General features: G+C 47.8%; 1 protein-coding gene across 1 annotated transcript in view; it reads right to left on the reverse strand.

Annotated features, from left to right (window-relative positions):
• sgo2 (shugoshin 2) overlaps positions 1-13419 on the reverse strand; it is a 44150-nt gene that overhangs the window by 14578 nt on the left and 16153 nt on the right. Inside the window, exons 5-7 of the mRNA XM_023951022.2 lie at positions 391-464; positions 217-314; positions 51-145 (exon numbers count right to left, since the gene is read on the reverse strand). Coding sequence (XP_023806790.1) covers positions 51-145; positions 217-314; positions 391-464 — 267 coding nt within the window. The remainder of the gene's footprint in view (positions 1-50; positions 146-216; positions 315-390; positions 465-13419) is intronic.

Below are 13419 nucleotides of genomic sequence, written 5' to 3' on the forward strand. Positions count from 1 at the left end.
ACACACACCGAGCAGCCTGTCTGTGAGAGTATGAGTGACAGACGCTCCACCTTGTCCCTGAGGCTGCTGCAGAGCGGCCCGGCGGCTGCAGGGGGGGCAGCACGAGCATCCTGGCTGGAGAGGCTCTTCCCAGCGACTGCGCTACCTGAGGAAAAGACGGCTGTCACAGAAGCCACTTCCAAGAGGGGCAGTAATGCACAGACATGCAGATCTTACTGCTGCACACATCCGGGTTGGAGCTGCTCACGACGGCGAGGCCATCCATGCTGGTTTGGGGAAGATTCAGGGTTTTGTTGGCATTGGCTGCTGCAGGTCTACCAAGAACATCAAGAACAGGTCGTTACTGCTTGGATCCAAGTCCACATCTGCATCGATGCAGACAATTCTGACCTTCCTGATGTGGGACTCTCCTCAATCTGCTCCTCCCATAATCCCACGGGGTCCTCAGGCTGTGCCGGAGGGTCCTGAGGAGACAGAAGCGGAGCGGCGTCATTCTGTATCTTACAGCTCATGTGAAACACGTTCAGCCGTCTCAACACACGACGTGGGGATCAGCATCAGTTCGTCTTTGGGAGCTGAGGACTCTGCTGTCAAACACTCACAGCAAAGAACTGGAGGCTGAGGCTGCAGGGAAAAATCACGCAGTTCCTATAGCTGCTCACTTGGAGGCGCTATTGTCCACAACCAGCTCTGACCAGGACAGGATAAAGCAGAAGAAGAAAAGAGGCTGATCCCACTTGTCCTCTGACCATCTTCTTTGAAGACGTTCCTGTAGCTCCCCCTTTACCCAGACGACCCAGAAACGTCCTGATGGTTCCTGCCGCTTCACTTCCTACTGGGCTGGTTTATATCATTTCCTCCCTTTTGGTCCATAAAATTCTGTCTGCATTCACACCAGAGTTCATGTGCAACTGAACAGAGACCCGGTTCTCTGGAGGACCAGAGTCTGCCTGTTTAGTCCACATAAAAGTTCTGGTGAGAGAGAAACCAGCAGAGGAAACCAGCTCTAGATCAGCACAGAACCAGGCCTGGATCAGAACAGGACCAGGCCTGGATCAGAACATAACCTGACCTGGATCAGACCAGGACCAGACCTGGATCAGAACAGAACCAGACCTGGATCAGACCAGGACCAGACCTGGATCAGAACAGAACCAGACCTGGATCAGACCAGGACCAGACCTGGATCAGAACAGAACCAGACCTGGATCAGACAAGAAACAGATCTGGATCAGAACAGAACCAGACCTGTATCAGACCAGAACCAGACCTGGATCAGAACAGAACAAGACCTGGATCGAAGGACCTGGATCAGACCAGGACCAGAACTGGATCAGACCAAAACCAGACCTGGATCAGACCAGAACCAGACCTGGATCAGACCAGAACAGGACCTGGATCAAACCAGGACCAGACCTGGATCAGAACAGAACAAGACCTGGATCAGAACAGAACCAAACCTGGATCAGACCAGAACAAAACCTGGATCAGAAGAGAACCAGAACTGGATCAGACCAGGGCATGATCTGGATCAGAACAGAACCAGGCCTGGATCAGAACAGAACCTGACCTGGATCAGAACAGAACAAGACCTGGATCACAACAGAACCAGACCTGGATCAAACTAGAACAAGACCTGGATCAGACCAGAACATGTCCTGGATCAGAACAGAAAAAGACGTGGATCAGAACAGGACCAGACCTGGATCAGGAGAGAACCAGACCTGAATCAGACCTGGATCAGAACAGATCCAGACCAGGATAAGAACAGAACCAGACCTGGATCAGACCAGGACCAGAACCAGACCTGGATCAGACCAAGACCAGACCTGGATCAGAAGAGAACAACACCTGGATCAGCCCAGATCAAGACCTGTATCAGACCAGGACCAGACCAGGACCAGACCTGGATCAGAACAGGACGAGATCAGGATCAGACCAGAACCAGACCTAGATCTGACAAGGACCAGACCTGGATCAGAACAGAACCAGACCTGGATCAGAGCAGAACAAGACCTGGATCAGACCAGGACCAGAACTGGATCAGACCAGAACAGGACCTGGATCAAACCAGGACCAGACCTGGATCAGACCAGAACAAGACCTGGATCAGAACAGAACAAGACCTGTATCAGACCAGAACAAGACCTGGATCTGAACAGAACCAGACCTGGATCAGACCAGGACCAGACCTGGATCAGAACAGAACCAGACCTGGATCAGACCAGGACCAGACCTGGATCAGACCAGAACAGGACCTGGATCAGAAATGAACAAGACCTGGATCAGAAGACCTGGATCAGACCAGGACCAAACCTGGATCAGACCAGAACAAAACCTGGATCAGAAGAGAACCAGAACTGGATCAGACCAGGGCATGATCTGGATCAGAACAGAACCAGGCCTGGATCAGAACAGAACCTGACCTGGATCAGAAATGAACAAGACCTGGATCAGAAGACCTGGATCAGACCAGGACCAAACCTGGATCAGACCAGAACAAAACCTGGATCAGAAGAGAACCAGAACTGGATCAGACCAGGGCATGATCTGGATCAGAACAGAACCAGGCCTGGATCAGAACAGAACCTGACCTGGATCAGAACAGAACAAGACCTGGATCAGACCAGGACCAGACCTGGATCACAACAGAACCAGACCTGGATCAAACTAGAACAAGACCTGGATCAGACCAGAACATGTCCTGGATCAGAACAGAAAAAGACGTGGATCAGACCAGGACCAGACCTGGATCAGAAGAGAACCAGACCTGAATCAGACCTGGATCAGAACAGAACCAGACCTGGATAAGAACAGAACCAGACCTGGATCAGACCAAGACCAGAACCAGACCTGGATCAGACCAAAATCAGACCTGGATCAGCCAAGATCAAGACCTGTATCAGACCAGGACCAGACCTAGATCAGAACAGGACGAGATCAGGATCAGACCAGAACCAGACCTAGATCTGACAAGGACCAGACATGGATCAGAACAGAACAAGACCTGGATCAGACCAGAAACAAATCTGGATCAGACCAGGACCAGACCTGGATCAGAACAGAACCAGACCTGGATCAGAGCAGAACAAGACCTGGATCAGAAGACCTGGATCAGACCAGGACCAGAACTGGATCAGACCAGTACAAGACCTGGATCAGACCAGAACAGGACCTGGATCAAACCAGGACCAGACCTGGATCAGACCAGAACAAGACCTGGATCAGAACAGAACCAGACCTGGATCAGACCAGAAAAAGACCTGGATCTGAACAGAACCAGACCTGGATCAGACCAGAATAAGACCTGGATGAGACCAAGACCCGACCTGGATCAGACCAGGACCAGAACTGGATCAGAACACGACGAGATCAGGATCAGACCAGAACCAGACCTAGATCTGACAAGGACCAGACATGGATCAGATCAGAACAAGACCTAGATCAGACCAGAAACAGATCTGGATCAGACCAGGACCAGACCTGGATCAGAACAGAACCAGACCTGGATCAGACCAGGACCAGACCTGGATTGGAACAGAACAAGACCTGGATCAGAACAAGACCTGGATCAGAAGACCTGGATCAGACCAGGACCAGACCTGGATCAGACCAGAACAAGACCTGGATCAGACCAGAACAGGACCTGGATCAGACCAGGACCAGACCTGGATCAGACCAGAACAAGACCTGGATCATACCAGGACCAGACCTGGATCAGACCAGAACCAGACCTGGATCTGAACAGAACCAGACCTGGATCAGACCAGAATAAGACCTGGATGAGACCAAGACCCGACCTGGATCAGACCAGGACCAGACCTGGATCAGAACAGAACAAGACCTGGATCAGACCAGGACCAGACCTGGATCAAAACAGAACCTGACCTGGATCAGACCAGAACAAGACCTGGATCAGACCAGAAACAGATCTGGATCAGACCAGGACCAGACCTGGATCAGAAAAGAACCAGACCTGTATCAGACCAGAACACTACCTGGATTGGAACAGAACCAGACCTGGATCAGAACAGAACAAGACCTGGATCAGAAGACCTGGATCAGACCAGGACCAGAACTGGATCAGACCAGAACAAGACCTGGATCAAACTAGAACAAGTTTGTGAACGGCAAGCTGTTCCGGGACCCAGAGGTAACACCCTGGCTGTGCTGAAGGCTTTCAGAGGCGCACTGACATCTGCGCTGCCTAGAAGAAACCAGCAAACTTATTTAATTGAATAGGAAATAATCGGATCATCAATAATCCACACCTCTCAGGAAAAGTGTTTTTTCTTTCTCTCACATTCATGTTTCTGTTGTTGTTTCGTTGTTTTTTGTTCTTTCTCTTTCCCTCTCTCTTTTCTCTTGTCCCCCCCCCCCCCCTTCCCATGTCCTCATATGTGAATCAGGTAAAGTCAACGCAACCACGGTGAGTATTTATTTAGGCACGGAACGGGCGCGCGCGCATACTAGCGCGCATAAGAGCATGCACACGCGATCCCGCACACACACGTTGATAAACTGCAAAAACCTCACTTAGGCTCACACAGGACGCACGCAACATGCAGCTCACAGTTAAGACACGTTCACCCACAACGCACAGCGCTTGTCAGTGTAGCAGGTACGCACAGCGGGCACGCGCACACGGACGGGCACACGCACTATTTAGCCTTGCACTCTCCCGGTTAGAACAGCTATGAACAGTCTTAACATCGTTAGCTGGAATGTGCGTGGACTTGGTTCTGGGCCAAAGAGATTGAAAGTGTTAAATCACCTGAATGATCTTAAAGCAGATATAGCTCTACTGCAGGAGACCCATTTATCTTTATCAGCTGGTCATCTCCTGTGCTGTTCCCAGTATCCAGCTATGTATTCTGCCAGTTTCAACTCCAAACAAAGAGGGGTTGCAGTTTTGATTAATAAAAATGTTACATTTACTCATAAGGATACAGTTACTGACCCAGAAGGCAGATTTGTAATCATTAATATATCCATTCAGAATAAGGACTTTTGTATAGCGAGTGTATACGGTCCTAATGTTGACGACTCTTCCTTCTTTCACAGATTCTTCACCTCACTCTCAGTTCACTCTGACTCCACAATCATTATAGGAGGAGACGTCAACCTTGTTTTGGACCCTGAACTTGACAGACTCAGCACAGCAGCAAACCAGCGTACATGGCAGTCTGCAAGTATTCTAAGCAGTACATGAATGATCTGGGTCTCTGCGACGCTTGGCGCTCATGTCATCCAAGCACTAAGGGGTTCACCTTTTTTTCTCCAGTTCACCATTCACAATCTCGTTTAGATTATTTATTAGTCAGTAACTCCCTTTTGAAAGAAATTAAAAGTTCCAACATTCATCCAATTATTATCAGTGACCATGCACCAGTTTCTGTTACTATTTCAAGGGAAGTACCCAGACCCTCGGGTTCAACCTGGAGGTTTAATACATCTCTGTTAAAAGACCAGGAATTTATTGAATTCTTTAAAAAAGAGTGGGCAACCTTCTTAGAATTCAACGATACTTCTGAAATATCACCAAGTATTCTTTGGGAAGCAGCAAAAGCAGTCATGAGAGGGAAAATCATCTCTTATTCAACGCATAAAAAACGCAAGGAGAAAGCAGATTTATTAGAATTAGGAAATAAAATAAAAACTCTGAAGACTGCTTATGCTGCTTCTGCCCAGGAACACATACTGGGGGAGCTGAAAAATTTAAAGCTGCAGTTAAATGACATCATCAATAAACAAACACAATTCCAGATACAAAGGCTTCGACTGGAAAGATATGAAAACTCAAATAAATCTGGCAAATTTCTAGCTAATCAGCTTAAAATGAATAAAGAAAAATCAACAATCACTTCGATTATGGACCAAACAGGGAATGTCACCCATGACCCGGTAAAAATTAATAATGCGTTTAAAGACTTTTATCAAAACTTATACACTCCACAGATCAATCCATCAGAACAAAGCATCAACTCATTTCTCAACAATATAAACCTGCCCAAGTTAAACGAAGATCAAATCACAAATTTAGACTCTCCGCTCTCGTTGTCTGAGCTTCATGAAGCTCTGTTACTTATGCCTAATGGTAAAGCACCAGGGCCTGACGGCTTTCCTGCAGAGTTTTATAAGGAATTCTGGGAACAACTGGCACCAACGTTTTATAAAACGGTAAAATTTATCAATGAAAGCCAATCTCTACCACCTAACATGAACTCTGCCAACATTATCCTTCTTCTAAAACCAGACAAAGACCCCACGAGTCCTTCAAGCTATCGCCCCATTTCTTTAATTAATGCAGATGTAAAAATTATCTGCAAAGCACTAGCACAGAGAATAGAAAAAATCACTCCTCACATAATTGACTTTGATCAAACTGGGTTCATCAAAGGCAGACACTCGGATGACAATGTCCGCAGACTCGTTAACATAATAGACTTTGCCACCATCAAAAAACAGGAAATGACGGTACTATCGCTGGATGCTGAAAAAGCCTTTGATAGAGTAAATTGGAAGTTCCTCATTGCTGCCCTCCATAAGTTTGGGTTTGGATCAATTCATCAATTGGATCAAAATATTATATCACAACCCCAATGCATCAGTTAGAACTAATAAACAGACTTCCAACAGGTTTTTTCTTGGAAGAGGAACCAGACAGGGTTGCCCACTCTCCCCCTCTTTTTGCAATATTTATCGAGCCTCTAGCTGCAGCAATAAGACAGAATGAGAGTATTAAAGGAATTAAAACCAAACACAGCCATCATAAAATTAGTCTCTATGCAGATGACATATTACTGTTTTTAAGGAATATACATTCTGTAAATGAAACGGCAACAATCATTAATGAATTCTCTTCTATATCAGACTATTCCATTAATTGGAATAAATCTGTATTATTACCACTGAACAGTAATGCGGAGTGAGGACTCACAATACCAGTTAAATCAGGCAATATAAAATATCTAGGTATTTATTTTTCCCCCAAAATATCAGAACTGGTGCAGCTAAACTACACCCCATTACTGAAAAACATACAGGACGATCTAACACGCTGGACCAACCTGCCTTTGTCCCTTAAGGGCAAGGTAGCCACGGTTAAAATGAAAATCTTACCCAAAGTTAATTATCTCTTCTCAATGATTCCCACACAACCGCCATTAAAATGGTTCAAAACATTAGACTCATCCATATCAAGCTTTCTATGGAACAATAAACCTGCAAGAATTAGTCTAAAAACTTTAAAATCTGCAAAAAGCTGTGGAGGATTAGAATTACCTAACTTCCACAATTACTTTCTTGCAAATAGATTACAATACATCTTAAAATGGTTAAAAAATAATCCAGAAACCAACTCATGGTTAGACTTGGAACAGGCGTTATGCGGAAAGATCAACCTGTCAGATCTTCCATTTATTAGTCAAATAGTTAAAAAACAGGATTGTTTCAAAAGTATAATATAATATAAATGCCACTTTAACAGCCTGGTGGGAATTTCTCAAAATATCAAAATCATCAATTCAACCGTGCAAAATGACACCCATCTGGAACAACCCAGACATCCTCATAAACAAAAAAATTATCCACTTCCCAGCTTGGCAAGCAGGGGGCATAAAACAACTAGAGCACATAATTATTGATAGAAGATTCATAACTCCCCAGGAACTTCAAGACAAACATGGAATATATAACTTCTTGGAATATCAGCAACTTAAATCAATTATTACTAAAAAGTTTAAATACAGAGACAACGATTTAAAGCTACCAGATGTAGTTACCACTCTGATCAATTTCTCAATGAATAAAACTCTCTCCAAAATATACAAACTTTTATGTAATTTAGATAACAATATTTCACTTCCGACAACAAAATGGGATGCGGATTTGAGCATCAGCACAGATGAAAGTTTTTGGTCAGAACTTTGTCTAAACACCTTTAAAATGACAAAAAGTCCAAATCTGCAGCTAATCCATTTCAAAACTCTTCACAGAATTTACTACACTGGACAGAGGATGTTCAAGATGGGTCTCAGTAACTCAGACATTTGTCAGCACTGTGACGGTAATCTACCCGACAATTACATGCATGCACTATGGTTCTGCACGCCTGTCCAGGCTCTCTGGCAGCAGGTATGTGCCGATTTATCAGTCTGGCTTAAGGTTTCAATCACAGCTTCACCGTCACTTTGTGTGCTTGGTGACATGAGTGCCATCGATGTAGGAGGGGGATTAGGCTCTATCATTTTCATAACTCTTTGCATTGCTAAAAAAACTATTTTAATAAATTGGAAAAGCAAAAAAAATATAAATATAAGTCAACACAGAAATCTGCTGCTTGATCATATCAGCTTGGAAAAAATGTCAGCCCAAAGTTCAAGTGACTTTGAAAGAATTCGGTCTCTCTGGTCTCCCATAGCTGACTCCATGACTTAGGGGGTGGGGGGGGCATGGTCGTCGCTGCTCCTTGCCCTTCAGCCGTGGGCCGGGGTGGGGGTCGGGGCCTCCGGTGCCTGGCCGGGGGTGGTGGGGGCTCCGTTGGTCGGGGGGTCGGGTCCGGCGCCTGGGTGGGGCGGCCTGGGGCGCTGCGTGGTCCTCTGGGCTTGGGTGTGGGGGTGCGTGGTGACCTGGATCAGACCAGAACAAGACCTGGATCAGAACAGGACCAGACCTGGATCAGACCAGAACAAGACCTGGATCAGACCAGAACAAGACCTGGATCAGAACAGAACCAGAAGAAGACCTGGATCAGACCAGAACAAGTCCTGGATCAGAAAAGAAAAAGACCTGGATCAGACCAGGACCAGACCTGGATCAGAACAGGACGAGATCAGGATCAGACCAGAACCAGACCTAGATCTGACAAGGACCAGACATGGATCAGAATAGAACCAGACCTGGATCAGACCAGAACCAGATCTGGATCAGACCAGAACCAGACCTGAATCAGACCAGAACAAGACCTGGATCAGAACAGACCAGATCTGGGTCAGAAGACCTGGATCAGACCAGGACCAGAACTGGATCAGACCAGAACCTGACCTGGATCAGAACAGAACCTGACCTGGATCAGAACAGAACAAGACCTGGATCAGAACAGAACCAGACCTGGATCAGACCAGGACCAGAACAAGACCAGGATCAGAACACAACCAAACCTGGATCAAACCAGAACAAGACCTGGATCAGACCAGGACCAGACCTGGATCAGAACAGGACAAGATCAGGATCAGACCAGAACCAGATCTAGATCAGACCGGGACCAGACCTGGATCAGACCAGAACCAGACCTGGATCAGACCAGAACAAGACCTGGATAAGACCAGGACCAGACCTGGATCAGAACAGAACCAGACCTGGATCAGACCAGAACAAGACCTGGATCTGAACAGAACCAGACCTGGATCAGACCAGAACAAGACCTGGATCAGACCACGACCATACCTGGATCACAACAGAACCAGACCTGGATCAAACTAGAACAAGACCTGGATCAGACCAGGACCAGACCTTGATCAGACCAGAACAAGACCTGGATCAGAACAGAACAAGACCTGGATCAGACCAGAACAAGTCCTGGATCAGAACAGAACAAGACCTGGATCAGACCAAGACCAGACCTGGATCAGAACAAGACGGGATCAGGATCAGACCAGAACCAGACCTAGATCTGACAAGGATGAGACATGGATCATAATAGAACCAGACCTGGATCAGACCAGAACCAGATCTGGATCAGACCAGAACCAGACCTGGATCAGACCAGAACAAGACCTGGATCGGACCAAAACAAGACCTGGATCGGAACAGAACCATACCTGGATCAGAAGACCTGGATCAGACCAGAAGCTGACCTCGATCAGAACAGAACCAGACCTGGATCAGACCAAAACAAGACCTGGATCAGTACAGGACCAGACCTGGACCAGACCAGAATAAGACCTGGATCAGACCAGGACCAGACCTGGTCCAGACTTGGGCCAGACCTGGATCAGAACAGAACAAGACCTGGATCAGACCAGGACCAGACCTGGATCAGACTTGGGCCAGACCAGGATCAGACCAGGACCAGACCTGGATCAGACTTGGGCCAGACCTGGATCAGAACACAACAAGACCTGGATCAGACCAGGACCAAACCTGGTTCAGACTTGGGCCAGACCTGGATCAGAACAGAACAAAACCTGGATCAGACCAGGACCAGACCTGGATCAGACTTGGGCCAGACCTGGATCAGAACACAACAAAACCTGGATCAGACCAGGACCAGACCTGGTTTAGAACAGAATCAGGCCTGGATCAGAACACAACCAAACCTGGATCAAACCAGAACAAGACCTGGATCAGACCAGGACCAGACCTGGATCAGAACAGGACGAGATCAGGATCAGACCAGAACCAGACCTAGATGGGACCGGGACCAGACCTGGATCAGACCAGAACCAGACCTGGATCAGACCAGAACAAGACCTGGATAAGACCAGGACCAGACCTGGATCAGACCAGAACCAGACCTGGATCAGACCAGAACAGGACCTGGATTAAACCAGGACCAGACCTGGATCAGACCAGAACAAGACCTGGATCAGAACAGAACCAGACCTGGATCAGACCAGAACAAGACCTGGATCTGAACAGAACCAGACCTGGATCAGACCAGAAAAAGACATGGATGAGACCAAGACCCGACCTGGATCAGAACAGAACCAGATCAGGATCAGACCAGAACAGAACCTGACCTGGATTAGACCAGAACAAGACCTGAATGAGACCAGGACCAGACCTGGATCAGAACAGAAACAGACCTAGGTGAGACCAGGAACAGACCTGGATCAGAACAGAACCAAACCTGGATCAGACCAGGACCAGACCTAGATCAGACCAGGACAAGACCAGGATCAGAACAGGACGAGACCTGGATCAGACCAGGACCAGACGTGGATCAGAACAGAACCAGATCCGGATCAGACCAGAACAAGACCTGGATCAGACCAGGACCAGACCTGGTCCAAACTTGGGCCAGACCTGGATCAGAACAGAACAAGACCTGGATCAGACCAGGACCAGACCTGGATCAGACTTGTGCCAGACCTGGATCAGAACACAACAAGACCTGGATCAGACCAGGACAAGACCTGGTTCAGACTTGGGCCAGACCTGGATCAGAACAGAACAAGACCTGGATCAGACCAGGACCAGACCTGGATCAGAATTGGGCCAGACCTGGATCAGAACACAACAAGACCTGGATCAGACCAGGACCAGACCTGGATCAGAACAGAATCAGGCCTGGATCAGAACAGAACCAAACCTGGATCAAACCAGAAGAAGACCTGGATCAGACCAGGACCAGACCTGGATCAGAACAGGACGAGATCAGGATCAGACCAGAAGCAGACCTAGATCAGACCAGGACCAGACCTGGATCAGACCAGAACAAGACCTGGATCAGACCAGAACACCTGTATCGGAAGACCTGGATCAGACCAGGACCAAAACTGGATCAGACCAGAACCAGACCTGGATCAGACCAGAACAGGACCTGGATTAAACCAGGACCAGACCTGGATCAGACCAGAACAAGACCTGGATCAGAACAGAACCAGACCTGGATCAGACCAGAACAAGACCTGGATCTGAATAGAACCAGACCACGATCAGACCAGAATAAGACCTGGATCAGACAAGAACAAGACCTGGATCAGAAGAGAACCAGACCTGGATCAGACCAGGGCATGATCTGGATCAGAACAGAACAAGACCTGGATCAGACCAGGACCAAACCTGGATCAGAACAGAACCAGACCTGGATCAGACCAGAACAAGACCTGGATCAGAAGAGAACCAGACCTGGATCAGACCAGGGCATGATCTGGATCAGAACAGAACAAGACCTGGATCACACCAGGACCAGACCTGGATCAGAACAGAACCTGACCTGGATCAGAACAGAACAAGACCTGGATCAGACCACGACCATACCTGGATCACAACAGAACCAGACCTGGATCAAACTAGAACAAGACCTGGATCAGACCAGGACCAGACCTTGATCAGACCAGAACAAGACCTGGATCAGAACAGAAAAAGACGTGGATCAGACCAAGACCAGACCTGGTTCAGAACAGAACCAGATCAGGATCAGACCAGAACCAGACCTAGATCTGACAAGGACCAGACATGGATCATAATAGAACCAGACCTGGATAAGACCAGGACCAGATCTGGATCAGACCAGAACCAGACCTGGATCAGACCAGAACAAGACCTGGATCGGAACAGAACCATACCTGGATCAGAAGACCTGGATCAGACCAGGACCAGAACTGGATCAGACCAGAAGCAGGCCTGGATCAGAACAGAACCTGACCTCGATCAGAACAGAACCTGGCCTGGATCAGACCAGAACAAGACCTGAATGAGACCAGGACCAGACCTGGATCAGAACAGAACCAGACCTAGGTGAGACCAGGACCAGACCTGGATCAGAACAGAACCAAACCTGGATCAGACCAGGACCAGACCTAGATCAGACCAGGACAAGACCAGGATCAGAACAGGACGAGACCTGGATCAGACCAGAACCTGACGTGGATCAGAACAGAACCAGATCTGGATTAGACCAGAACAAGACCTGGATCAGACCAGGACCAGACCTGGTCCAGACTTGGGCCAGACCTGGATCAGACCAGGACCAGACCTGGATCAGAACAGAACCTGACCTGGATCAGAACAGAAAAAGACCTGGATCAGACCACGACCATACCTGGATCACAACAGAACCAGACCTGGATCAAACTAGAACAAGACCTGGATCAGACCAGGACCAGACCTTGATCAGACCAGAACAAGACCTGGATCAGAACAGAACAAGACCTGGATCAGACCAGAACAAGTCCTGGATCAGAACAGAAAAAGACGTGGATCAGACCAAGACCTGACCTGGATCAGAACAGAACCTGACCTGGATCAGAACAGAACAAGACCTAGATCTGACAAGGACCAGACATGGATCATAATAGAACCAGACCTGGATAACACCAGAACCAGATCTGGATCAGACCAGAACCAGACCTGGATCAGACCAGAACAAGACCTGGATCGGACCAGAACAAGACCTGGATCGGAACAGAACCATACCTGGATCAGAAGACCTGGATCAGACCAGGACCATACCTGGATCAGACCATAACCAGGCCTGGATCAGACCATAACCAGGCCTGGATCAGACCAGAACCAGGCCTGGATCAGAACAGAACCTGACCTCGATCAGAACAGAACCTGACCTGGATTAGACCAGGATAAGACCTGAATGAGACCAGGACCAGACCTGGATCAGAACAGAACGAGACCTAGGTGAGACCAGGACCAGACCTGGATCAGAACCGAACCAAACCTGGATCAGACAGGGACCAG

The sequence above is a fragment of the Oryzias latipes genome, chromosome 21 (genome assembly GCF_053564925.1).
Source record: "Oryzias latipes strain Hd-rR chromosome 21, Olatipes_Hd-rR_3.1".
In the NCBI taxonomy this organism is placed as follows: domain Eukaryota; kingdom Metazoa; phylum Chordata; class Actinopteri; order Beloniformes; family Adrianichthyidae; genus Oryzias; species Oryzias latipes.